The sequence below is a fragment of the Nelusetta ayraudi genome, unplaced genomic scaffold, assembly GCF_046127955.1.
Source record: "Nelusetta ayraudi isolate G7.1 ecotype Tasmania unplaced genomic scaffold, CSIRO-AGI_Nayr_v1 ptg000007l, whole genome shotgun sequence".
In the NCBI taxonomy this organism is placed as follows: Eukaryota; Metazoa; Chordata; class Actinopteri; order Tetraodontiformes; family Monacanthidae; genus Nelusetta; species Nelusetta ayraudi.
This window is the reverse complement of record NW_027466057.1, coordinates 4,698,580-4,723,822: the sequence shown is the minus strand read 5'-3', so window position 1 is coordinate 4,723,822 and position 25,243 is coordinate 4,698,580. Positions and strand designations below refer to the sequence as shown.

At 45.7% G+C, this 25,243-nt stretch overlaps 1 protein-coding gene across 3 annotated transcripts in view; it reads left to right on the top strand.

Moving 5' to 3' along the window:
- The window catches only part of qkia (QKI, KH domain containing, RNA binding a), a 72,072-nt gene extending 58,346 nt beyond the window's left edge, over positions 1–13,726 (top strand). Inside the window, exons 5-8 of one of the 3 annotated variants that reach the window (XM_076018007.1) lie at positions 1,145–1,232; positions 3,041–3,475; positions 6,139–6,213; positions 7,725–13,726. In XM_076018007.1, the coding sequence (XP_075874122.1) occupies positions 1,145–1,232; positions 3,041–3,475; positions 6,139–6,213; positions 7,725–7,741 (615 nt within the window). In that variant the 3' untranslated portion in view covers positions 7,742–13,726. The remainder of the gene's footprint in view (positions 1–1,144; positions 1,233–3,040; positions 3,476–6,138; positions 6,214–7,724) is intronic. The other 2 variants (XM_076018008.1, XM_076018009.1) reach the window with 2 other exon arrangements.
- The last annotated feature ends 11,517 nt before the right edge of the window (positions 13,727–25,243 follow it).

Genomic DNA, 25,243 nt, shown 5'->3' with positions numbered 1-25,243 from the left:
GGGCGGGACTGGAGGGATGGATGACTGTGTGTGTGTGTGTGTGTGTGTGTGTGTGTGTGTGTGTGTGTGTGTGTGTGTGTGTGTGTGTGTGTGTGTGTTGGGGGGGGGGGTGCAGAAGAGGAGCGGCGCTGCCTTAATTGCTCTCCGTGAATAATTTCAGCCCCCCCTAATTCGGCAATAACGACGACGGCTGCTGCTTTTTTCTATTTATTTATCCAAACATTAATTGGCAGGACTGACATTAGCCTGGGTGGTTATTGCGCATTTGATTGCGCACAAGGGAGCAAGAGAAAATTACAGTAATTATCAGTCTGATATGAATTATGAATATGCGTTCCCACATTTAACGTCTGTCAGCAGGTTTTTTTTTCGGAGCGGGCGAGGCACTTGAGCTCGTCTCCATTGCGCCGCTCCCCCCCGCCCCCCAGAAACCTTGTCCAACTGGTGCTTCGGCGGACAGCAGACGACGAGTTGCGTCCGTAGCTGCGTTTACATGACAGTTTTTGGCAAAATAAAAGGGACAGTTTGGAAATTTCGACAAAGCACAATTGTGATTTGCAGGTATTTCAATTGAACGGTCTGAAGCACACAAGCACATACGTTTGGTTTTGTTTGTTTACGTTTGCTGTCAAGAATGGTTGTTATATTTTTCCTCTTTCTTTACTTGTAAAAAATATTCCATCTCCTCCTCCGTCCAAACATAACGCGCCATTTTCACTTGAAGTAAACTGGTCACGTGACCCCCGTATGTCACGTCCGCTGACGTGGAAATGCGAAAAGGTGTTTCCATGACACTTTTGCGACATACCTGTATATCTGCATGAGGTGGTTTTTCAGATATATCTATATGTCTGAAAAAAAACCACCTCACGAGAGTGTAAAAACCTTTTAGCAATATTTGAGGTCTTTCAAAGTTTAGCTGTTCCCATTAGCAGTGTTTTATTGCGATATTTAGGTTTTGCGCAATTCCAGGGGGCAATGGAAACGCAGCTTGTGACGTAGCGGGCTGGCACAGTTCTGATTTATTTATGTCTGTTCACATCCAACTGCACGTCACTCCAGTCCTCCAGTTTGCCCTTTGCTCTCGAGCGGAATCACAGTTTAGCGTTCAGACGCTGACGTTCTCCTCGTTGTGTTCCCACAGGCGGAAGGCGAAGACAACTTGAAGAAGATGCAGCTGATGGAGCTGGCGATTCTCAACGGGACGTACAGAGACAACAACATCAAAACGCGTGAGTGAGCTGCCGCGGACTCGCACGGAAAACACTTAATGCGTCTAATGCATCATTCACATCACTAATCTCTTAACAACACACACATATTAATCAACTGTAACATTACATCAGCATTAACGCTTTTTTTCTGTATTCCACATGAGCTAATCTTCTGCAGCGATATTCAGAAAGAAAAACAGGGTTCAGTGTAGGGAGCTCACCTGGGACCTGGTATGAACAAACAAACCTTATCTCTGCTATTGGAATCCACAGCCACAGATTTGGAGATGAGTTTTATTTCCTCTGGTGCAGATTTTTTGTTTTTTTTTGTTTTTGTTTTAAGTGAATAACACGAGGGGTTTGAATTATACCACCTGCCAACCATTAACACTGATGCATTTTTAAAGAATTTGCCACCGCCAGTGTTACTGGGTGGAAGTCGTTGGCTCATAAATCTACAGTCATCATTATTTTTCTCAGACCAACGGCTCATCAACTCAGTGCCGCAAAATCTAAGCTTAGCTGAATCTGCATGTGAAAGAATGTAATAATAACTCCCAAGAGAGGAACAGATGGATTACAGGCCACGGTTGCCTTTTCCCAGCTGATCCCAGGCCAGTTCTCTAGTCTCCACTACACACCATCATAATCTACTGTCCATGGGAAGACGTGTCGTTTTTTTTTTTTTTGGTTTGTTTTTTAATTAAAGCTCCTGTAGCAGTTCATGTTCTACCTACCTGACAAGGTGCAGGACGCACCTCCACACTCTTCTCCTCCATCTCTCTCCTCCTCCTCATCCTCCTCATCCTCATCCCGACCCTCCTCAACATCCAGACGCCATCACGCTGCCATCACTTGCTGCCGGCGGGCGCTTTGACACTTTTTTTCTTTCCAAGCGGCGCCTCACCTGCTCACACCTGCATGCTCGCCACTGGCTCGCCTCCCGCGCACACGTGACGGGTTTCTAATGGAATGTAGCCGGAACCGTGTCGGATGACTCGGCTCAAAGTGATTCATTTTTCAGCGTTAATGCGGCCCTATTTAACATCTGCTCGCGTGACGGCCATGATGAACAGGGCCACCAGCTAACTGCCGCCACAGCTTGATTTAATCCACCTGCCTGATTGGGGAAGCTTGTGTGGCACACGCTAATGCAAATTCACATGGGATTTTTGTTTTACGTTTTTTTTTTTTTTTTTAGCTGTGTCTGTTTGTGTGTGTGTGTGTACATTGCCACCCATAATGGACGGCTGACTTTTTGGTGTTGCTCACTTGCATCAAGTCATCAGCTCCAATTATTTTAGTGTGTGTGTGTGTGCTTGTGTGTGGTATTCCGCTTAGTGAATTATTGCTGCCTTGGTGATTTGTATGCTTTGAATGCATCGGGGATGACGGCAACTTCATGTGCTTGTTGTGTTTTTCTTTTGTGTGTGTGTGTGTGTGTGTGTGTGTGTGTGTGTGTGTGTGTGTGTGTGTGTGTGTGTGTGTGTGTGTGTGTGTGTGTGTGTGTGTGTGTGTGGTGATGGGATGGGATTTAATTCAGTTTGGCTGTTTGGATTTTTTTTCTTTTGCTACATTTGTGGCTTCTGTGGTTCACCACCATGATCATTTGCATGGACTAATTTTTCCCCTTTTGCCTCCACCCCCTCCTCTCCCCTTCGGGTTCTGCCACTTCCTGTTTCCTTTCCTCCTTTTGTGTATGTGCCTCCCCCCTCCTTCACTTTCCCCCCCATCTGTGATTACGATCAACCACGCTACACTTTTATCTCTTGTCTCCTTTTCTTCTCTTTCTACTCCTCTGTCCTTTGCTCTCTTGCTTATGGCAGCCACCCTTGCATTCTCTCTTGCAGCGGCAGCAGCGGCCGCTCAGGGCCCCCGCCTCATAGCGGCCCCTACGGGTCAGGTGCTGCCTCCCCAAGCAATGCGGCCCCCGACTCCGGCCGGGGCCCCTATCATGAACCTCATCCGGCCCGCTCAGATGGCTGCCATGCTGCCCAATGGCACCCCCACACTGGTGCCTCCCACTCCGGACGGCGGGCTCATCTACACCACCCCTTACGATTACCCCTACACCCTGGCACCCACCTCCCTGCTGGAATACCCCATCGAGCACAGTGGGGTTCTAGGTAAGAGAGCCTGGGGGAGCATGGGTGCAGCAGGTACGGCGGCCAGCTTTAGCCAGCTCGGACACGAGGGCAGCTTGTTTTACCCCGGTGCCGGGGTGCTGGACGCGGCTGCCATGAGTCAGGACTTGTTGAAAGGTAAATATGTCGTGTCCACCTGAGGATTTGCAAACAAACAAACAAACAAACAAACAAAAAAAAAGAATGTTCAGTGGGTGGATGATGCTGGCGAAGCTCTCACTAATGGGACAACCAGCTATGTGGCTTATATGGACACTGCATAAAGCGGCAAAAAAAAAGAGGGGGGGCAGAATGGTCCTGTAAGGGGGGGGGGGGTCGGGCTCTACTCCTGTAATTTAGCCTCAGTTCTCTGTTATTTAACGACGCTCTCGCCATACACTCACCGCTCTCAGGTGTACGACGCCTCCCGCCTGCGGGGGTCGGTATAGGAGTCTAACCTCGGCGTGGAGCGTGGCCCCACTGACAGAAACACACGCACACGCGCACACACACACACACACGCACACACACAGGCTGCTCTCTAACCCTTTCATGCACTGGCCTGGAGGCAGATTCAGTCTGGCAGCAGATCCCCTCGGATTTCTGCAGCTTTTGAAATCATTTCTCGGCGCTGTTCTCTGCAGGCAGGCCTTGATGCCTGCAGATAGTCCCTCTCTCACTCCCACTGGGGATGTTCATTAAATTCCTGCAGTCCTCCCTTTATTTCTCCGCCCCCCCACCCCACTCTTTCGCGCCCGTTGTCTCAGCTTCGCCCTTCTTGAACTGGAGCTCGGCGCTAAGACCCGACGCTCCCCCCGTTGTTTTGTTTTTTTTTTTACTGTGGCGGGAGTACAGTTCAGTCAGAGGCACCGTGTATATTCTGCTCCTTCTCAGTGGTGCTTTCGCTCACTCGCTACCAAAGAGACACCTGAGCGTCTGTTGACTGCGCAGACGCCGCGTTATTTGGGCCGCACGCAAGCTGCTCTCGCCATAAAGACGACAAGAGGCCTTTCCAGCTTTTAATTTGAGGCTGTAGTCCCCGCAGTGTCATCCACTGCACTGTCATCATCTGGCAGCAGCAGACAGAGGTGTGCTTTTTAGCTGACCTCTGTCTTTTTTTTTTTGGGTGGGGGTGCACGGCGCCTCTGGGAGCCGCGTGTAGAACAGACAGTGCAGCCGGGCCGGCTTTTCTCTCTTTAACTCGCAGGGTTACACCAGCTTAGTGCATTTTATTTACTCACACTATTGATCGGTGCCTTCAGCAGCGCAGGGCCCCCATGGCAACACACTCATGCCCTCACACACCCTCGTGCACTCTGCTTGGCAGTGCCGGCGCTACTGCGCCCAGGCAGCCACCGTAGGCTCGTTTTAGAAAATCGACCAGACCATCTGCGCCGAAGAGGATCGTGTAGGTGGTTGTGTGGTCACAGACCAGAACCTGCACTTAACACAATCACGGTATTGTAGAAATTCTTTGAATAATTTTTAAAGGGTCCCGTATTAAACTAACTTGACTTCACCGATATTTTCTGACAGTAACACGAGTCTCGATTCTGTCAACGAAAAATTAGATGTTTTCACTTCTTTTTTTTTTTTGCTTAGTTTTCAGTCCTTGCTTTTAAGAAACTGCAAGACACTAAAATCTGGGAAGTATCCCCCTGTGATGTCACAAAGGGCACTCTAGCGTCACAGATGCCTCTCCCAGGTCAGTGGGAACATTTCCCAACCAGGTGACTGGTCCACCCTCTGAGCCGCCTTGTTTGCGTCCAATGTAAAATATGTGAAAGGACCAACATGGACTTAGCTTTAGCAGGAAGCTAAAAACCAAGCAGGCAAATCCAAGAGGCTGTAAACAGAGGGCTAAATAACCAGTTTTCCCAGCGTGAGGTCGCTCCCTTTAATATCTAATAAAAAAATCAAGTCTAATGTGGGACCTTTTAAAAGTTATTTCACTCAGGGCCCCAAGGGCCTGCTGAGTTGTAAAGCCTTATATTTTTTTTTTTTTTTTTTTTTTATAATACTTGAAACATGACGTGTCGCACACAGTTTGTGCCTCGTCCTGTACGACGACACGAGTTACTGCCATAGGAAGTGAGGAAGGGAAGGGGGGAAAAAAAAAACATTTGCGACTAATAAAGGTGGAATATGACAGCGAACAGATTGACCCGGAGACGAACGGTGAAGGAGAAAATAAAATAGAGACGCGAGAGGCAGGTGGCGTCTGGCACTATTCAATTACCATCAGAGCTCTATTGGATTTCCCCACCTTTCAAAATAGGGAGACAAATTTCTTTCAGTCCCACTCTGGATCACAGAGGAAGAATCACATTATTGCCTCCCCCCTCAGACAGCCTTGGAGCCTCTCCCCTTTTACCTGCCCTGCTTTTCAGAGCCCTGCAGTGTGTTTGGGGGCGGGAAAAAAAATACTGAGCACTGTGGAATTTTAAGACTTAAGTTATGCATTTTAAAAGCTAAAATAGATCCAAAAAGATGTATTATTTTTTCTACTGCATTTTTTTCTACAATTTGAGAGAGAGAGAAAAAAACCGGTGTGCTCTGTGCGTGCGTGCGTGCGTGCGTGCGTGCGTGTGTGTGTGTGTGTTACTTGTATTCTGACCTGTATTATGTTGCTGTACTGTATATTGTATTATCCAAGCATTATATGATAATGGTTTAAAAAAAAAAAAAAAAAGAAGAAGAAGAAGAAAATGTGAATGTTATCACTGTAAAAGATGACTGTTTTGTTTTTCCCCCTGCTCAAAGTGAACAGTTGCTAACCTTGTGGACCTGTTACAATCTAGGTGCAATGGCTACTAAAGTGAGACGGCATGACACGCGGGTCCATCCTTACCAAAGGATTGTGACCGCTGACAGAGGTCAGTTTAGTCTCTAAGCTCACACTCTGCTATTTGACTGATGATGAATGATTGTTATGCCTCAATGCCTTAGTTTGGGATTTTTTGGGTTGTTTGGTTTTTTTTTGTTAGTTTTTTTGTATATCGTCTCTGTTGTACTTCCTATTGTTTCCTCCACCTCCCCTCCCCCCGCCTCGCCTCCACACCCACACACCAGCTAAATGGTCGCTTGTGGTCTGCACATTTTGTTTACACTTTAGTACTTAAACACGCCCGGATATACTCGAGAGTGTGTACGCGTCAAAGCTCAGGCAGGAGCGATCCAAACTGCTCTTCTTTTTTTTTCTTTTTTCTTTTTTTTTGGGGGGGGGGTCCATGCAGCCAGGTAGCGCTCACAGGCAACGTTGGAAAAGAGTATAATGACATTCCTCTGATGTGAGATTAGAGCCTAAAATGGGGCAGGCTTGTTCCCATACATGATTTATCTCCTGGGCTCGTAGGGAGCCGCGAGAGAGAGAGAAGGGGAGAAGAGAAAAGAGAGATGCATTTCTATACTGTATCTGAGAGAGCTGGCAGGCAGGGAGATGAGTTTGCCACCAGACGCCATTTAACCTTGAGATTTGAGGGAGAGAAGAAATTATTTTGCGTTTTTCTTTTTTTCTACGGATAATATACGCGCACAGACAGACATGAGCCGAGGTAGCTTGCATTCTTTCCAGTGTATTGCAGAACACATCGAAAAAAAAAACAAAACAAAACAAGAAGCTTAAGGACATTAAAAGAACAAAGCAGAACATTTTTGATATTTTCAGTTGTACATGAGGTACTGTCATTTTATATTTGAGCATTTTATATCAAATGTATTTATGGTTCTTGTGTATATTTATATCATATAAAAAAAAAACATACTGCTAAATAAAGAGGAAGAATCGTAAAGCACCGATTCATCTTATTCATTGCACATTTTTTTTGTCACTAGCCTCGCAAGTTACCCATCGCATAACACTAGTTACTGGAAGCCTCCTTTACCACTAATCACACCTGTTTGTAACTCGCACTCCAAACTTGACCGACACTAAAACTCTAGATTTTTATTTTTTACTCTTTTTTTTTTTTTTTTTTTTTTTGCTGATCATGTTTGTCCCTCTTTGCTTCCTCTTTGTTTGTCTTGTTTTGTTTTTCGGGGTGGGGGTGGGGGGTAGTTAGAAAGCAGCCGAGCTAAAGATGATAAAAAAAAGTCACTCGTTGCAATCCTGACGTGACATCACGGTCAGGATTGCAACCCTATTAGGCGGGGGGGGAGGTCATCTCGCACTGCTGCGGGGGAGGGGAGGAGGAGGGAGGTGGAGGGGTGGTTTAGTTCAGGAGCAGGGGGAGGTGTGACATGACATGGCAGATTGCATTCATATTTTTTTAATTTAATTCCTTTGATTGTGAAGATGATGTCATTCCAGTCTCTCCTTGCTGACACTAATATCCTTTCTATCTTTTTTTTTCTCGTTTGTTTTTGTTTTGTGTTCCTAACCACCTAGCCGCCACCGGCAACTAACACATGACCTTCTGACCTCTGAACTCTTCACCCAATGACGAGCCGCCCCAAGCCTGCCTGCTGATCAGTTAACTGGTAATTGCCTTTTGCTAGCCTCTCGGACGCAAGTGAAAGAGAGCGAGAGAGAGAAAGAAAGAGAGAGAGAGAGAGGCGCCTGCCCATACAGTTACCCTAACACGCCCTGACAAAACAAAGACAGAAAGAAAGCCCCCCCCCCCACCACCCAAACAACAACAACCAACCAACCAACCAACCAACCAACAACTACACAAACATTGAGGACTCTCTCCCACACAACGAGTTGTGTAATCGTCATGCTCCCCTTCTGTTCATTGAGTTCAATTCCCATTCTTTCTCTTTCTTTTTCTTCATGAATCGCAACGCTGGGTGGAAGCGTGTTGTGCTGTTACTCATCAATCTGCACTGAATTTTTATAGCAATAAAGCCCCCCCCCCCCGCCACCCCACCCCACCCCTCCCGCACTCGCTTCAATTTGGCCCCGCCCCCTACTGAACCAATCCGGCTTCAGCATCCACTATTTTTCTTTTCTTGACGCGGAACCATGTGGTTTCAGAGCAGTGACGTCACCCCCCACCCTGCCCCGCCCACATCCCACCACCCCTCCCCCCAGCCCCACCCCCAGCAATGCCCAGCTGCTGGGAAAAGAGAAAAAGAAATGGAAGGAAAGAGAACAAACACTCACATTAACTTGTTTGATTTCTGTCATTTGATTTTATGATTATTATTTTTTTGACCCCTCACATGTAGTGCAGTTGTTTAGCTCTGAGATGTTATTATGAGCTGACACATTCTGGGTGTGCACCTCCAAACTGCTTCCTGTCTGTTTTGTTTTTTTGTGTTTGTTTGTTTTTTTTTCAAGCATGGCTAAATTGATTGCGACATGAGCTTTTTTATGATTTATGTGTTTGTTTTCCTCTGTCTTGGTTTTATTTTGCTATTGTTTTCCTTTCAGTTTCTGTTGTTCACATTTTACTAATTAGCTTTACCTTAATTGATCAGCGTAAAAAAAACCTATATATACATATATATTAATGAGCCAAGTCTTTGTATCTGGGGAAAATGAAAGCAGGCTGTGGAAAAGATAGGAAGGAAGGAGAGGCAGAATGGGAGGGGCCTAATTTGGGATCATGTGTTCGTGTGTGTGTGTGTGTTTGTGTGTGTGTGTGTGTGTGTGTGTGTGTGGGTTTGCGTGCGTGCATGTGTGTATGCGTGTGTGCGCGCGCGCTTTTCATTCATACTACGGTGAGAGTAGGGTGTGCTAAGGCTTGGGGGACGTTCAACCTGCGCTTGTTTGCTGCTTACAAACGCTACGACCCCATTCACACTACATCCATCATACAGTGCCTGATGTATCTAGAGAATATATATACATACGTATGTATATACACACATATATATGCATAAATATATGTGTGTGTGTGTGTATATATATATATATATATATGCTATGTCTGAATGAGTTGGCGTTGAGTAGCTGTGAACAAAAAGACAAAAAAAAAAAGTATTAAGTGCATATTTAGCCAAAGGGTTTTCCAATGAAAAATATATATCAGAAGTTATGCATCAGTCTCATAGAGGGCTCGCTGGCTGTGATTTTTAGTTTGGAAAGGTGTGGATTTGTGTTGCTTTTGCCTTGAGCTGGAATAGACAGACAGAATTTTTTGTTGTCGTTGTTTTTAATTTTACATTACTATGAGCTTCTGCTGACTTTCACGCAGGAGACCAACACTAAGTCAACATGTTACACAAGTCAGAAGGACACTTTTTTTTTTTTTGAAGGCTTTTCTCATGATTCATGGCTTTAGTTTTAAGTTGTTACATCAGCCTCTCAGGCAAGTGTTTTTTTTCTTGACATGTAGCCATTTTCATTTTTATTTTTTTTAACAAGTGTGTGTTTTTGCTTTTTTTTAAACCTCAACCAAGTTTTAAAATCTCGGTAAAAGGAAATCGGGGGGGGGGGGGGTGCTCTCCGTCCCTCCTGAGTGTGTTTTTCTCAAAGTGCATCCACAATGTGTCACACCTCCCCGCGAGGGTCGCCAAGCTCCCGGGCCCACTATCGTTTTAGTTGTTTTTGACTCTCTCAAGAAAAAAAAAAATAGGATGTGAAAGCCATGCCTGCCTGTTCAAATTGCTTTATACATACGTCTTTTTATATATATATATAATTATATAAATATAATTATATATATAAATATATAAAAATGTAGATACCTGTCATTGCATATACGAAAAAAGTGAAGCGAACAAAACAGATAATTTTACAGGGTGCTGGAGAAGAGAAAAAAAAACTGAAAAAATCTATTTTTGCCAATTTTACCTTTTGATACGTGACTTGCAGTTAGAAAATTGAGAAAAAAAATACAATAAAAAAAAATCTTGAAGCAGTAAGGGGGAATACAGGACAGATAGGTGGGTGAAAAAAGTGCTGTTACCTTTTTATTTTTTGGGCGGGGGCAGGGGTGGGGGGGGGGGGGGTAAGATTGGAGAGGAAGACAAAGACCAAAACCGTGGAAGCCCCCCAGAAGAAGAAGCTCAGCGGAGGGTCGGGAGCGAGACAAGACGCCTAACGAGCTTAAAATAGACGAAATGAAAAAGACAGAAAGAAGCGGATCGAATCAAAAAAAAAAAAGTGCCTTATCAACTGTGGTTTCTGTTTTTCTGAGTATTCCACTTGTGTTCAATAATATCCAGCACCCATCGGGACGGCGCCGAGAGAGAGAGAGAGAACGGCTGGAGTTGCGCGCTCTGAATAGTCGAGCCGACTTTATTCTATGCAAAACAGAATAGCAGTCGTTTTTTTGACCAGCTAAAAATAATGTGCCATGGTTTTGTCTTCCTGGACTTTTCTTTGATATCTTTGTTTTCCCTCGACTCGATGGCCCTTTACTCTGCTGCGCGTGCAGGTTTTTGGTCTTTCTTTTCTCTTCTTTTTTTTTTTTTTCAAAGAGAAAAAAAAAAGAATCTAGATTGTACCGATCACATGAAAATATTGTCTCGATTGTTTTTGTTCTTTTTTTTCTTTTTCTTTTTTTTTTCGGTGACTGTGATTAACTTCCTCGAACAAATTAAAAACTGCCAATATAAGCAATGCAATCATCTGCCAAAAAAACAAAAACAAAAAAAAAAGAAAGTCGCAGAGCGGCGCGGAGAGCGTTTGTTTCCGCGGCTGAGAAACTGCAAAATCATCGATCCAATCAGATTGAAGGGCGGCTGCGGAAGAGGAGGAGGAGGAGGAGGAGGTGGTGGAGGTGGAGGAAGTGGTGGAGGAGGTGGAGGCGGGGCTAACAGCGCCAAGAGCTAAAAGCTAACCACTTCTCAGCCGTCTCTAGTTTCCCAGCTATGGAAACAGGTGCTGCTTCGCTGCCGTCCCCCCCCCCCCCCCCCCAACCATATTAAAGAGCGATGCTCACCACCTCCCCTCCCCCGTCATAGATCTCCTCATCCTGCTGTTACACCTTTAAGGTCAATGAATTCTGCCCCCCCCCCCCCCCCAACTTTAGTTTGTCTTATTTACCAATTTTTTTTCTCCTTTCAGTGTTATTACTTTTAAATTGAAATGCAATATTAAAGTGGAGCGGAGGAGAAGAGATGGCTATTCAGCATTCGACAGTATTAAGAGAAAAAAAACAAACAGTCAGACAGACATGCGAACGAACAACGATTCCCTCTGCAAATGTTACGACTTGCTGTGTCATTGTGAACGGCTGGACGAGTCCATCAGGTGACGGGTCGCCTCTCGGCCCACCGCGTTCTCTCCGGCCTGCCTACTACATGTATGATAATGTAATTAACAGCAGCCATTGTTACAGGTTTATAATGTATTTTTCTAATCTCATTTTATATGTATATTAATCATTTTTCTGAGTGCTTTTTTTAAAAAAAAAAAATAAATGATGATGATGATGATTTTAACCCACCCACCCCCACCCCTCTTCCCCTCTGCGCCCACGCTCAGCCCCGCCCCCTCTTCTTTGAAAGCTGTCTTTCATGGGGAGTTGTTGCCTTTAATTTCCCCCCCACCCCCTATTCCTCCTCCTCCTTCTCCTCCTCTGTTGATACACTTTGTTTGGTTTCTCTCGCCGACTCCCGGCTCGTTTAACTCATTAGCGACTTTATGAGTTTCCCTGTCATTCAGTATTTTTACATGCTTGCATTTAGTTTTCATGGTGTTATGCTGTTAATTTTTTTTTTTCTTATTAACCTCTTGGCATTTATTTTAATAAAACATTCTTAGTAAGAATTGTACTAACTTTGCTGATATTTTTGTCTTGTGTTTTTAACCAGTGTGAATGTATTTACCTCGGTCTGGTTCACGGACTAACACTAAAAAAAAAAAAAAAACAAGAAAAAATGTGAAAAAGAAACTAAGAGAAAACAAACAATCAAACTGGTGTGTGGCCGCCGCGTACACACCGACTGACCGACTGACGCACACAAAACACACGCACGCACTCGCACTCACTGCAGTCACCCCGGTGCGTGCGCACACCCCACCCTACACACGCCCTAACTGGAAACTCCTTGCACGACCTCCCGCTCACGTGCTCTCACCTCTGCGCTGGTGTTTCAAAGTCTCCACTGACACTCGTGACTCTGCTGACTTTGTCTTCGCCCTCCTGGCCGAGCGCTGCTCTGTCCCGCCCGCCGTTCAGAGCCCCTCCCCTCTCCTTTGTCACTCATCCTGTCCTTGTGTGTTACTGACTGACTCCTCCCACCAAACGCCCCCCCCCACCCCTCCCGCCCCCGCCTCGCCTCGAAGATCGGAGCCGAGCATCTTTGCGCTAGGCTACGGGTTTTAAAAAAAATCGAGCTGTTGATTTTTCAATAAGGCACAAGGTGTGTGTGTGTGGGGGGGGTTAAAAAAACAAAAACAAAAAAAACAAGGGGGGGGGGAAGAGAGAGAGAGAGAGGATAGTATGTCTGCGCTCACTCAAACCCTAATCCCTGGAGATCAGAATCCATTTTCCTCTTTGTCTCACCATTAGTTAGTGGCGGATAATCTCTGCATATTAGTCATCTCAAAAGGATTATCGTCTCTTGTTTTATTTTTTTTAAACTGTGAATTATGAAAAGCGGCAGATTTCATCTCGGCGCAGGTCCCGGGCCGGTTCCTTACAGCAGAAACTGGGACGGCGCTCGTCCCCAGCGGAGGGGTCGGCTGCGCCTGAACACCAGAGTTAGCGCACGCTATCCAGGTGGAATTTCAATGAAGTAGCCAGTGCCAGTTTTTTTGGGGGGGGTTTTGGGTTGTTTTTTTTTGTGTTTTTTTTACACTTATAACACGTACTGTTTGTGTACCAGCAGGTATTAGTTACAAATGTATCATTTCTACAATCAAATTTCTTCTTCAGTTAAAAGCTGAAATGCTGCTCGTTCGACGCACGGCTTCGCGTCTTTTTCACAGCGTTGGCCCCAGTTCACACCGGAAGCGTCTGTGGTGCGTGTGCACGGCGGCGGGTTAACCGTCCTGTCTCACACCAAACGTGCGTCTAAGCGCGGCGGCTTGATTGAGGGATTTGCAAGACCACGCGACAACCCAGGTAGTTTCGCGTGTAGTTAAAGAAAACAACAATGGAACAAAACTCCTTTGCACGTCCCAACTGTGTCTCAAGTATCGCTGTGTGTAAAAAAAAAAAAAAAAAAAGAATAAAATAAACCGAACTGCTAGTATCATACAAAATCCAAGTATTTAAAGTATACCTGCATTTTGCTCATTACAACTTCAGATTTCAAGTGAAATCTGCTTTATTATTTGACAGCCGATCTAAACAGCGTTGAGGCTGATGCATCATGTTGACGTTCCGCCGTAAAAATCCAGCACATAGAACAACAAATCCCAGCACATTGTACATCATGATGAAAATCAACCGGGTGCTCTGTGTGTTCACATACTTTCCACGCAGACATCCTGCCGGAACCGTTCTACCCACGTCGACTGACGCGGCCGCCACGCGTGAAACGTGGGGGGGAAAAAATAGAACGGTCGCATTTTTCAGCCGCAGTTTCACGTTTCTGAAGGGCGCCCCCGCGCCGCACCTGGTGTGAACTCGCAACTCTGACGTCAGTGGGCGTGTTCTGCGAGGAGCCGCGAACGCGCCGCAGACGCTTTTGGTATGAATCGCGGGCTAGCGGCGTAGCTTAGCAGGCCGAGATGGCCGACGCTCCTGCCGTCATGTGACTGACTTGGCGTCGGGACTCGCCTGGCGCACTGGCGAGGGACTTGAAAGTCCTTTGACTTTGACTCTCACGGTCGTCCTGCCTGGACGGCAGCGTTCCAGCCGTATCGCCCGCTGCCGTCTGCTGGCTGAGCCAACACGTCCCCCCGCCCGCCCTCTCCATCCTATTGATAGCGAAGCTAAGGCCGGGACCGCTTGGGAGCTCCATCCCATAATGCTCGGACACAGCGCTGCACACCGTGCCAGTATGAAGTGCTTTGGGATCAAAAAGAGCCTGGCTGTCCCTGTCCCCAGTGTAAAATGCTGATACGGCTTTAAACTAGTTAGTATTTATTGTTTTGTGTTTGTGTTTTTTCGTGAGGGAATCTCCTCTTCTTTTTTTGTCCCCCTTGTCTGGAACACTGTCGCTTTGTTGTGCGAGCGCACTCATCCCTGGGATCACACAGCAGCTCTCCTCTGTTTTCCCTTCTTCCACTAATTCAAAGTATCGACACACACACACAGACACACACACACACACAAACACACAAGCGAAAGATTAACTGCATTAATCCTGATTACTTTAACCCACTGAGTGACGCCTTGACTTTCTTTCTGTCGCGGTCTTTTTCTTTCTTTCTTCCTTCTTTAATCGTAACAAAAGCGACTTGAATGTTGCTTTTTTTTTTTTTTTTTTACGTCTCGGCTCGTGGAGAAAAAAAAGGAAGAGGGATTAAAAGTTCGTAACATCAAATTTAGCACGTCTGTCCTCTCCGGAATGAACAGTTTGATCTGAGAAGCGGCTCTTTTCACCTACTTGTTCACCCGCGCTGAGACAGATTGAGTCGCTGGCAGTCGGCCCAAACTATTTTCCTCGTCCGTCCGTCCCCCTTTTTTTTTTTTTTTTCCCTTTCCTGCATAAGCAGCCTCAAGCCATATTTTTTTTTTTTTTTAATTATTATTATTAATGCAGGATTGTTTTGGCCTTCTCGTGTCACTGACTGGCTCCTTTCGCACTACTTCACACAGGCAACTTGAGATAAAAAAATAAATAAAATCCGTCCACCAGCAGTGAACCCGGCCAACGCCAAAACGGCTTCGTCCGACAACCTTTGAACATATTTCTGTTCAAGTTCTAACGGTGCCTTTTTACCCTAAGATTGGAAAACTGTACATTTTGTACTTTCTTTCTTCCTTTTTATCTCAGCTAAACCCTTCCCCCACTCCCCTTTGAGCACAATAAAAACTAAATGCCCGTGTTCTTTTGTCATTTTAAGAGGAAAACAAGACAGAAAAGGTTTGCTGGATAACGGGCACAACCTGTTCCCAATCATGCATCCCGTTTCTGAACGATGACTCACGCCTGGACCACAGCGTGCAGGAAAGTGAATGTTTGCCACACGGCTCCCGGTGCCTTTTCCACACCTGTCGCAGGGCATTTAGTGCGTTGAGCTACTAACTACCTTCTAAAACCTGTCAAACCCTCCTGTTTAACAAACATTCCTCCAATGAGTTAAACGACAGGTTAAACTAATCAGTGTTGGTCTCAGCCATGTAGCACTCAGGTGGTTAAAGGGCAAAATGCTACCAAAATAACAGAATGAGAACAAAAAAAAATTAGCCCCACTGGACATTTTTTTTGTTTTTGTTCTTTCTATATATATTTTTTTTATTTTTGACTGTGAGAGTAAAAGGTCATTTATTTTTTTTCCTTTCCGAAAAATAAAAAAAATAAAAATAAAACCTACTAGAATGTTATACTGTGTTGTGTGAGATCGTGATCCATAATCGTGGTGCACTAAAAAATGTGTGGTTTTTTTTTTTTTGTCCCTTTTTTTTTTTTTTTTTTTTGTTCCTTTTTATTGTGGAGTCGTAAGGTTTTATGTGAAGTAGCCTTTTCATATATATATTTTTTTTTTTTTTTTTGTGCTGCCTTGTTTTGATAGCAGGTTAGACTCTGGAGTTTTGGAATAGGGAATAAAACATGTAAGTGCCAGTTTTTGTTGCTCACACCAAAAGAGAGGGGAAAAAAGAAAATAAACGAAAGGAAAAAAAAATGTCATGTGTGCAATAAAGAACCATATTTACAAGCTCACCTCCTCCCCTCGCCCCCACCTCTCTCTGAGTGGACTGCTGCTTTTTGGCTCGCCGCGGGCTCCGCTTCTTTATCGCTCCACCTCGTTTTTTTTTCCCCCTTTGCTCCGGATTGGCTGTGACTGCAGGAGGTAAGTGCGCCGCGTTTTTAACGGGGGCATTAAAAAATGCGGAGCGTGTTGGTGAAGACGGCGACCTTCCCCAGTGCCCGGGGTCACAGCCCAGGGCTTCGCCCCAAACGCACGAGCTGAAGTTTAAACCCTCAGTGTTTCCGTTGCTGCCGTCGGGACACCAGAGGCGCTGGTCTGTTTTTAGACGCTCACAGAAACTGTGTTTGAATACTAAACATTGACAGTCCTAACAAACGCCGTGGTTTCAGTGAAAGTGCTCGCTCTAGTCCAGGGGTGTGTAAGTCAAGTACACAGTGGAGCCAACATTTCAACCAAGTCGAGGGCCAACATTGATATTCATTGGGAAAATCTTCCTCTTGAACAGTGAGCCTTTTTATAGATGGACCCACGCAGGTTTTGCGTCAGCTTGTACATCAAGCAAAAGCTTATTATTATTATTATTATTATTATTATTATTGTTATTATTATTATTATACTATACAATACATACCTTCATATTGTACACGTGCAAAATTTACTTTCAAATTAAAAAAAAAACCTCATCAAAATAAAATGTAAATAAAAACCATATGCCTCTTTTTTTTACTTGCTGCCCTCTGGTTTAAGTTTCAACAGCAACATTTTTCAATACGTTAAGAAATAAAATGACATCAAGAAACCAATTAAGTCATCATAACAATATCCTTCAGTGAACACCCTGTCCTGACAGGCCAGATTACCAGCAGAGCATTCTGGGACTTGTAGTACTAGCGGTACATGTGCTGTATTAATACTGGTGGGCCAGCTCTGGTGGTGATTTTGTATTGCCCTGTGAGCCAAATAGAGTGTTGACCCCTATGTTGTAGGAGGCGACCCTTGACCCCAATGGGAATAAAGCAGTGTTATTGCAATGATGAATCCATCGCGTTACCGCTTCTGGCAGCAAATATGACTCGTGTTCTACGTCAGCTCATGAATAAAGCGCCTGGAGTCGGTGTTTGATTTCTTCTCAAATCTTCTCCTCTCTGCTCATCAATGTGTCGACCGGACGGAAGCCGACAGAAAGTTTGTCAGAGCAGCAGCACGCAACAATCTGCCGAATCAACTAGTTACTCCTATTGATTAGCCCTCAATGTTTAAATACACTCTTTAGGGGGGAAAAAAAATCCATTTCACCTGGAGCTCAGCAGAATAGGATATATTTAGCGTCACTGACCTTTAGCCCAAAAGGTCAGGTTTGTAAAAAAAAAGTGGAGAGGCCAAGTGAATACAATGACCTATGAACTCTTTTAAAGGAACCGCAAGAGGAAAAAAAGTTACATTTTTTGACTAAATGGGACCTGAAAGTTCAAAGCAGAAAGACACATATTGTGCGATTTAAGGTATTTCTCCTGGGATTTGTCTGCACATTCTGTTACATTTCCTGGTAATGGATTTTAAAATAGCATGAAAGAAATCAGGTTCCCACACAAAAATATTTATATTTTTATATTCATACTTCTATTCCATGTCATATTTCTGAGTGTCAAACCGAATGCATTTAAAAAAAATAAGGTCTTTGGGTTCTCCCCCCCCGCCCCCATTGAAGTCTGACGCGTGAACTCAGGGGGAGTGCGAGGCCGACGGCGTGAACGTGAGCAGGGAGGCGGCAGAAATGCTTAATCCGTGCAGCTCTGAGCGACGACGACCCGCTGCAGCGGCTGGCTGATCGCGTTAATTCTGCGTCGAAGCGACGAGTCAGCGCTTCGCCAGGCAGGGAGCGAGCGAGGCCCCGTGTCCCCCCGCTCCCCCTCTTTACTTTCCACCACGGAAAAAGTCGGAGGTCTTCCACTCTCTCTCGTCGCCCCTCCGGCGGGAGGACAAAGCCGACGATGCTTCTGCCCCTGAATGGACCGGTGGTTGGGGGGGGGTCGGTGGTGGAAGTGACTTTAATGCCAAGCAGGAAGTAGAAGTTGGGGGGTTGGGGAGGGGGAGCGACGGAGGGCCGCTGATGGAGGGTCCGGCCTCCGGGAAGATGCATCAAAGGAGCATTTGTTGCCAAGACCAGCTGGGGGACTAATCACAGAGCGGGAGAGGCTCTGTGTGTGTGTGTGTGTGTGTGTGTGTGTGTGTGTGTATTTTGAAGGGATAGAGTGGAAGGGTTGCATCAGTGGTGACAGATGAAGCAGCTTCCTGTGGAATGAATGTAGGGCATTCATCAGAGTGCAGCTGTTTCTGTGTCTGGCTGCCTCTGTGTGTGTGTGTGTGTGTGTGGTATGTGGTGTGTGTGTGTTTTTGCGGAGGGACTGCGCAGTCGCCGCAGGTTTCAAGATGTGATGAACGAAGCTGCTTCTTCGGGGCACCTGGCTGCTGCTGCTGCTGCTGGAGAAGTGTGTTAGCGACGACACCCGCCAAGCAGCAGCAGAAGCAGCAGCAGCAGCAGCAGCAGCTGGGTTCTGCAGACGGACGCAGGCTGGACAGGAAAGAGACGTTTTATTTATCTGGTGCCCTGACCGACTCTTCTGGCTGCCTCTCGAGCCCAGGTGATGATATTTGCTCCACATAGTCTGGATGTTGTTCTACAATCGTCTGTGGTTGAAACTCCTGAGAACGTCCTCAGGTTTTGTTTTAATTTTTTCAACTCTTCTTCTCTCATATTATCTAATGCCACGCAAGTCTATGGGGTCAAAAGTCAACTTTGTCCAAGAGACATGGGGCCACTTGCAGGTTCATCGGGATCCCTCAAGACACAGCCACGTCAAATTTGGTGCTTCTAGTCCATGGGGAACCCCGAAACCCTAACCTAATTCCAGCAGTAACCCTAACCCTAACCCTAATTCCAGCCTTATTGCTAACCCCAATGCCATGCAAGTCTATGGGGTCAAAAGTCAACTTTGTCCTAGAGACATGGGGCCACTTGCAGGTTCATCTGCAAGTGGTCAATGCCATGTCAAATTTGGGGCTTCTAGCATGAAAAGTTTTCTTCCTCCAAGGTGGGGCGTGACAGAGAAAGTTTGAGAACCACTGATCTAGATCCAGCATTGGCCAAACAACTTTCAAACCCTTGGCAGTGTTTCAGTTGGGGTTTTTTTTTTGTTTGTTTGTTGAACTGGCCATTAATATACACATAAAGCCAATATGAAATATCTTACAAAATCGTCATTATGCTCCATAAACCATTCAAACGGCGCCATCACCAGGAGATTTGGGCCATTTCCTTCACATTGCAGCTCTTATTAAAGTTCAAAATGCATTTTCAAAAAACAACAACATTCTGCTCACAGCAGCTGCTTATTGCAAAAAATATTATGACATGAAATTGTGTTTTAGAGACAAACAACAAATGTCATATCACAATTTTTGGCTTTTATTATATACTGCATCGCCATCAGTTTAACACTTTCAACACTCCGGTCAGAAGGTCACAGGTGTCGCTGCAAGACATCTGAGCAGAAGCCTGATGGTTCCTCGTCTGTCCAGCAGGGGGTCTGACTGCTTCTCTGTGGTTGTGCTGAGCCGTCCAGACAGGTGTGGACGCTGCAGACCTGCCGCGTCACATCGTGCTGATGGCCGAACGTGCGTGTTGCTGTGTCAGCTCTGACTCCGTGGCTGCAAAACAGCCACAACTGAAAACAACAAAGTAGACAAAAAAACTTGAAGAAGTGAGGTGATAAAGTGAGAGGAAGGAGCCACACTTTTGTTGTTAAGCAAAAAAATAAAAATAAAATGAAGGTCTTTGGTCAGCCATGATGCATTATGGGAAGAATTAATGAGACTGAAATTCCAAGTTTGATCAGCAATCTGAATTTTCTTGCAGTGTGTGAAAAAACACAAAGCAAATACAAAGAACACACCCTCACTGTAGTTGCACTGCCTGTCTTCTTGCACCAATACTCACTCACTCACTCACTCACTCACTCAGGTTAGGTTTGAAAGCCCAGGATTGGCCAGGTGGCCTCAGCCTACAGGAAGTGACTCAACCGCATGCTTCCTGGATGGAAATGTCTTCAGATTGACACCTATTTCTTATTTGGAAACGTTTACACGTAAAAAAAACCCCCAAAAAACCAATGGGAAACCCGATAAAAAAGCCTGAGATGAGATGTTTTCAACGCGGCTGCTCCTGCTCAGGTGTTTCCAATCAGGTCCCTCAAGGTTCAGTGGGGCTCACTGAGAGTCTCTCCTGCAGGACTTACAACCGCTTCCACCCTGAATGGAAGCTCCTGGATCACACAAGTTCCGGAGTTCACCTGGAAGAATTTGACTTGAGGCAGGTTTTTAAAATGGATGGACGGATGGATGGATGGATGGATGGATGCATTCGACTCGAAGCGACAGACGGGAACCACCCAGCAACAACACAAAGGAGCTGCATCAATAGTGAGCCAATCATTTTGTTTTTTTTAAATGGCAGGAAATTGAGCCAATTAAGTGTCATTATGAGTGACGGTGATTAAATGCACTTTGTGCCTGTGGTCATTAATGCTGAGAGGCCCACTCAATGCGCTGTTAATGTGTGTTGGACTGTTAATTGGCTCCTGGTTTAAAGTGAATTGCGTTTTTCTTCAGGGCGTCATACTTGTTTTTTTTGGGGGGGGTTTTTTGCTGTTGAGGCCGTCGATTTGCGAGCGGGGAGTTTCCGTTTGGCGCCTCCCGAAAACATTGCAGACGAGGTTGCAGGAAGAGATCATTGCACCCCAGTCAGAGGCGTCGCAGGGTCGATGCACACCTGCTTCCTTCCGGCGGACACGCTCGAGTCCTTGCAGCATCCGGGCTGGAGCTGCAATTGCTTTTCTTTCTCTTTTTTTTTCTAATACGTTTTTCATTGTGTCTCTTGAGCCCTTTTGTCAAGCTCCGCTTGACTGTTTGTTCCCGCTGCGCTCTGCCATTGTTGCCGTGTTGCCACCGCCATCCCGCCAACAGAAGCAGGGCTCCGTGGCGTCGGGACAGACTTCAGTGGTGTGACGCTGAACTTCAGGAAAAGGTGGAGACGCCAAAGCAGGGAGGGCAAAACGAGAGCAAAGGGTTTTGTTCCCTTTGAACACGACTCTCTTGAAGGGACGAGACCCCCCCCCGCCTGACCCGACCCGAGCCCCCCCTGCGGTCCGAACCCTTCATGCTATTTTCCGATGCACTTATGTACATAAACACGAGCACAATCACAGAATAGCAAAAAGGAAAAAAAAAAAAAAAGATATAATAATCACTTCCTCCAATTTTCCTGTTGTCTGACTTTGCCAAAGGATCTGCTAATCCTGCTTATCTGGGAAAGCTCAGTGTGAGCGTGATGCTTATGCACAGTGCAAGTGCGGGTGTGTTTGTTCGCAGGGTTCACTGTGAAACAGCTGCGTGTGAGTGTGTTGCAATTATTTATTTATTTATTTATTTTTTGTGACTCTTCACCCTGGGAAATGAAAATGCTGACCCAATTTAATACACCTGTGTCTGGGTGCACCCTGGCCTAGCACTCAATCACACACACACACACACACACATGCAAGCACGCAAAGGCATGCATGCACAAACACAAACAAACGCACACTCCTATAAGACTCCGGCGAGTGCGTCTCGTCAGCAGCGCATAATCCTGCGCTGCCTTCGCTTCTCAGATAAATTCTGCAACTGTGACTAGATTCTCACTTTTTGTAGTTTTTTTCAAATTTCAAGTGAGTGAATATTGAGGTTTTACCGGTAAAATGGAGTTAAAACTTCATAGGTTTATTTATTGCTCATGTTTAACCGCACGCAGATGGTTGTGATAAGAGGATTGTTTCAAAAACGTTCTTCCTTTTTTTTTTTTTAAGGATTAAAAATGAGTCCGTTTGAATTTGATAATTTGACTCATTCTGGGGTTATTTCTCTCGGATTAGAGCCTGAAGAATGTCCCTCCGGACTGAGTGCGTTTTTCCTCGGACTGCGTTCCCGCTCAGGTCCTGGCAGCCCGGAGCGTGCTGGCTGGTGTCACACGGCGCAGTGAGGCAGTAATGAACTTCCTGCTTTACACACACACACACACACACACACACACACACACACACACACACATCCTGCAGGCTTGAAGTGATGTCACATTAGCATGCTACCATCTTTCTGCGTGTGTGTCAGTGTGCGTGTGCGTGTGTGTGTGTGTGTGTGTGGGGACAAACGGCTAGATTGCCCCTGGATGTGTGTTTGTAATTAATCTGGACAGACTCCAGGTGTAAACATTAAAAAAGGGCATGTTTGCTTTGAGATAACCTCTAATTAATCTGTAGTGTCACATCTCAACACACACACACATGCACACACGCACATACACTAAACCTGATCCTGATAAAATGCTGCGAGCACGACATGAATATTCCTGATGTCGTTCATTCTTGTAATAATGGATAAAAAAAACAAAAAACTCTGTAATGTTGGTGACAGAGAGCGACTTTCTTTGTGTGTTGTGTGTTTTATTTACCGAGTACAAGCTGCTTGTCGCAGACTTGCGTTCATCTTGTCAAGCCTCAGCCAAGTTTAAAGCGCCAAACACTTTCTTCTTTAAATTTGCTTATTTTTCAACCTGGACTAACAGCTGAGCTGCCACACAAGATAAATCACACAAAAATATCACAATCTCTAAAAAAAAACAGCGTAATTAGCCCTGTGTTTACAGCCTCTCTGCTAACACATGCAGCTTTAGCTTCCTGCTAACGGTACAATGCTTTTGCTGGAGCTTGCGCGTGTCTGAGAGGGGACTTGGCTGGTGTGAGGCAGTTACAGGTGGCTGGGGGTGTGGTCACGAATCCGGGCGGACGCTCCGAGCTCTTTGTGACATCACTCTGGGCCACAGGGGTCCCTACACGAGACACCATCAACCCTCCTCCTCCCACCACCCCCTCCCCGGGCGACTCGCACGGCTCTGACTTCCAGACGTCACGTGTGTAATTGCAGCTGACAGCCTCATCAATTTCCCCCCTGCCGGCTGTGTTGTAGGACCAGACTGTCGCTGCTGCGCAACAGCGTGCGGCGCAGGTGAAGAAGCGCCGCGCCGAGCGTGAGGAAAAAGCCCGTTAATGTATATTAATTATTAAGACGGCGCATCTGGGGTCTCCATCATCACGGCTGTAATTGTCACAGGAGGAGGAAATAATTGTGAAGTGATTAGTGGAATGAGGGAATAAGCAGCGTCTTACCTCTCGCAGTTTGGTGCAGTGTGTGTGTGTGTGTGTGTGTGTGTGTGTGTGTGTGTGTGTGTGTGTGTGTGATTGTGTGTTTTTGTGCGCTACCTGTCGAGGTGTGACTTTCCGTCGAAAGGCCGCCGACGCCGTCGTCAGCGTTTGCGAAGCTGCTGCGGAAGCAGGAGCCCGCAGATTGTGTTGTACGCGGAGCGCCGATTGCTGACGGATGGAAAGAGGAAGACGAGGAGGAAGACGAGGAGGAGGAGGTAGAGACTCGCCTCCCGACGGTTCGCTCGCTCTGCGTGAGTCTTTTGGGCCCCACCGTCGTTGACGTGTGCAGCCGTGTTGTGGTGGGATGTTAATGAGCGGCGTCGTGGTTCAAAAGCGCAACGTGATGGATGGTGATAAACGCAGGGCACCAAAATATGTCATCCCCCCCCCCCCTTCACGTTGAACGAACACACACACACACACACACACACACACTACCTCAACAGTGCAGAATATGTTGCATTTTGATTCCATCTATGTTCTGGAGGTACAATTTTTTTTTTCATGCTGCTGGTTCGTCTTTGTCTATATGTGTGTGTGTGTGTGTGTGTGTGTGTGTGTGTGTGTGTGTGTGTGTGTGTGTTTTCTTGTAAATATGCATTATAAGGACAATTGGTTTCCAACGACACACTGAGGACTTATTGGCCCGTCCTCCCAATTCGGTCTTGAAGGTGAGTTTAGAGGAAGGTGTGGACGCCGGCTAGGGCTGGTTGTAGAATGGAAGGTCCTCACAGTGGTATAGAGACAAATGTTCCAGCATGAAGCCTGTGTGAGCGTCCCGATCAAAAGATTCACTTCATACTGAGAGGGAAACCAGACTACATTGTGCAAGCAACTCTTTTTATGTTCCCGTTCCCGTCTCTCACATCTTGGGTCATTCTAACCTCAAGGTTGGAATATTTTGACAGAGATTCATTTGCTCTGTAACACAGCGACTGAATGTGCTTGTAAACTGCTCTGTACAGAACAGGCTTGAATTACTTTTTATTGCAATTGAAGATTTGAGATGTAACACGCCACGTGTCCGGCTCCACAGACCTCCCGATATTCTGATAATCCTACAGCTCGCGACTTTTTAACGTGGAGAAAAGATCTGAACATAACAGCAATGAGTGGCTCCCTTTTTGTTGAACTGCACAGAGTTGCCCACTGCATCCTATTGGATGAGTAAATTAGCTTTTGCCCGCGGGGACTCCCTCTGTAGCTTTATCTGACATTGCAATAAGGCTGCATTTTAATAACAAAAAGCTCCTGATGTGAGCGGAGCAACAAGGATTATTGGACCAGCAAATCAACAATGCACTTTAAACAAAAAGCCAAGTTTTTCTGCAATACTTTTTTATTTTTATTTATTTATTTATTTTATCTGCTGAGCCACATCAAACACATTGCCAAGGTCATTAGAAGCTTTATGAGATGCAGGCCGGCCTGTGAAGATAAAGCGGCAAATATGAAAGACTTTAATTAAATGTGTTATGCTATAGTCCTGCATTGAGCGTCTTTGAACAAAATAAAGATTGAATATCTGCATAAGTAATCGCACCCCAGCAGCAGCAGCAGCGTGCGCGCGTGGAATAAAGTGAGCGCCCGCAAACAAGCAGCTCGTAAACAAACGAACGCGCGCACAAACAAACAAACGTGGCCGTTGCTGACAAATGCCAAAAATAAACCGCAACATATGGTCATGACTGCACAGCATGTCCAAAAAGTATTGAAAACAACAGGAGACAATAACATCCGCTCGCACAATGCTTGGGCGTTTTCCATGTGGTATGTTAAGCTCGGCTTATCGGCCAATCTGCTCGCTCTCTCTCTCTCCTTCACGCACACATACTCGCATACACACACATGCATATATGTGCACATACAAATACAGACACACACAAAAAAAAAAAACAACAACAATACAAACACAAATGTTTCCGGTTTGTTGGTCGTAAACTTTAG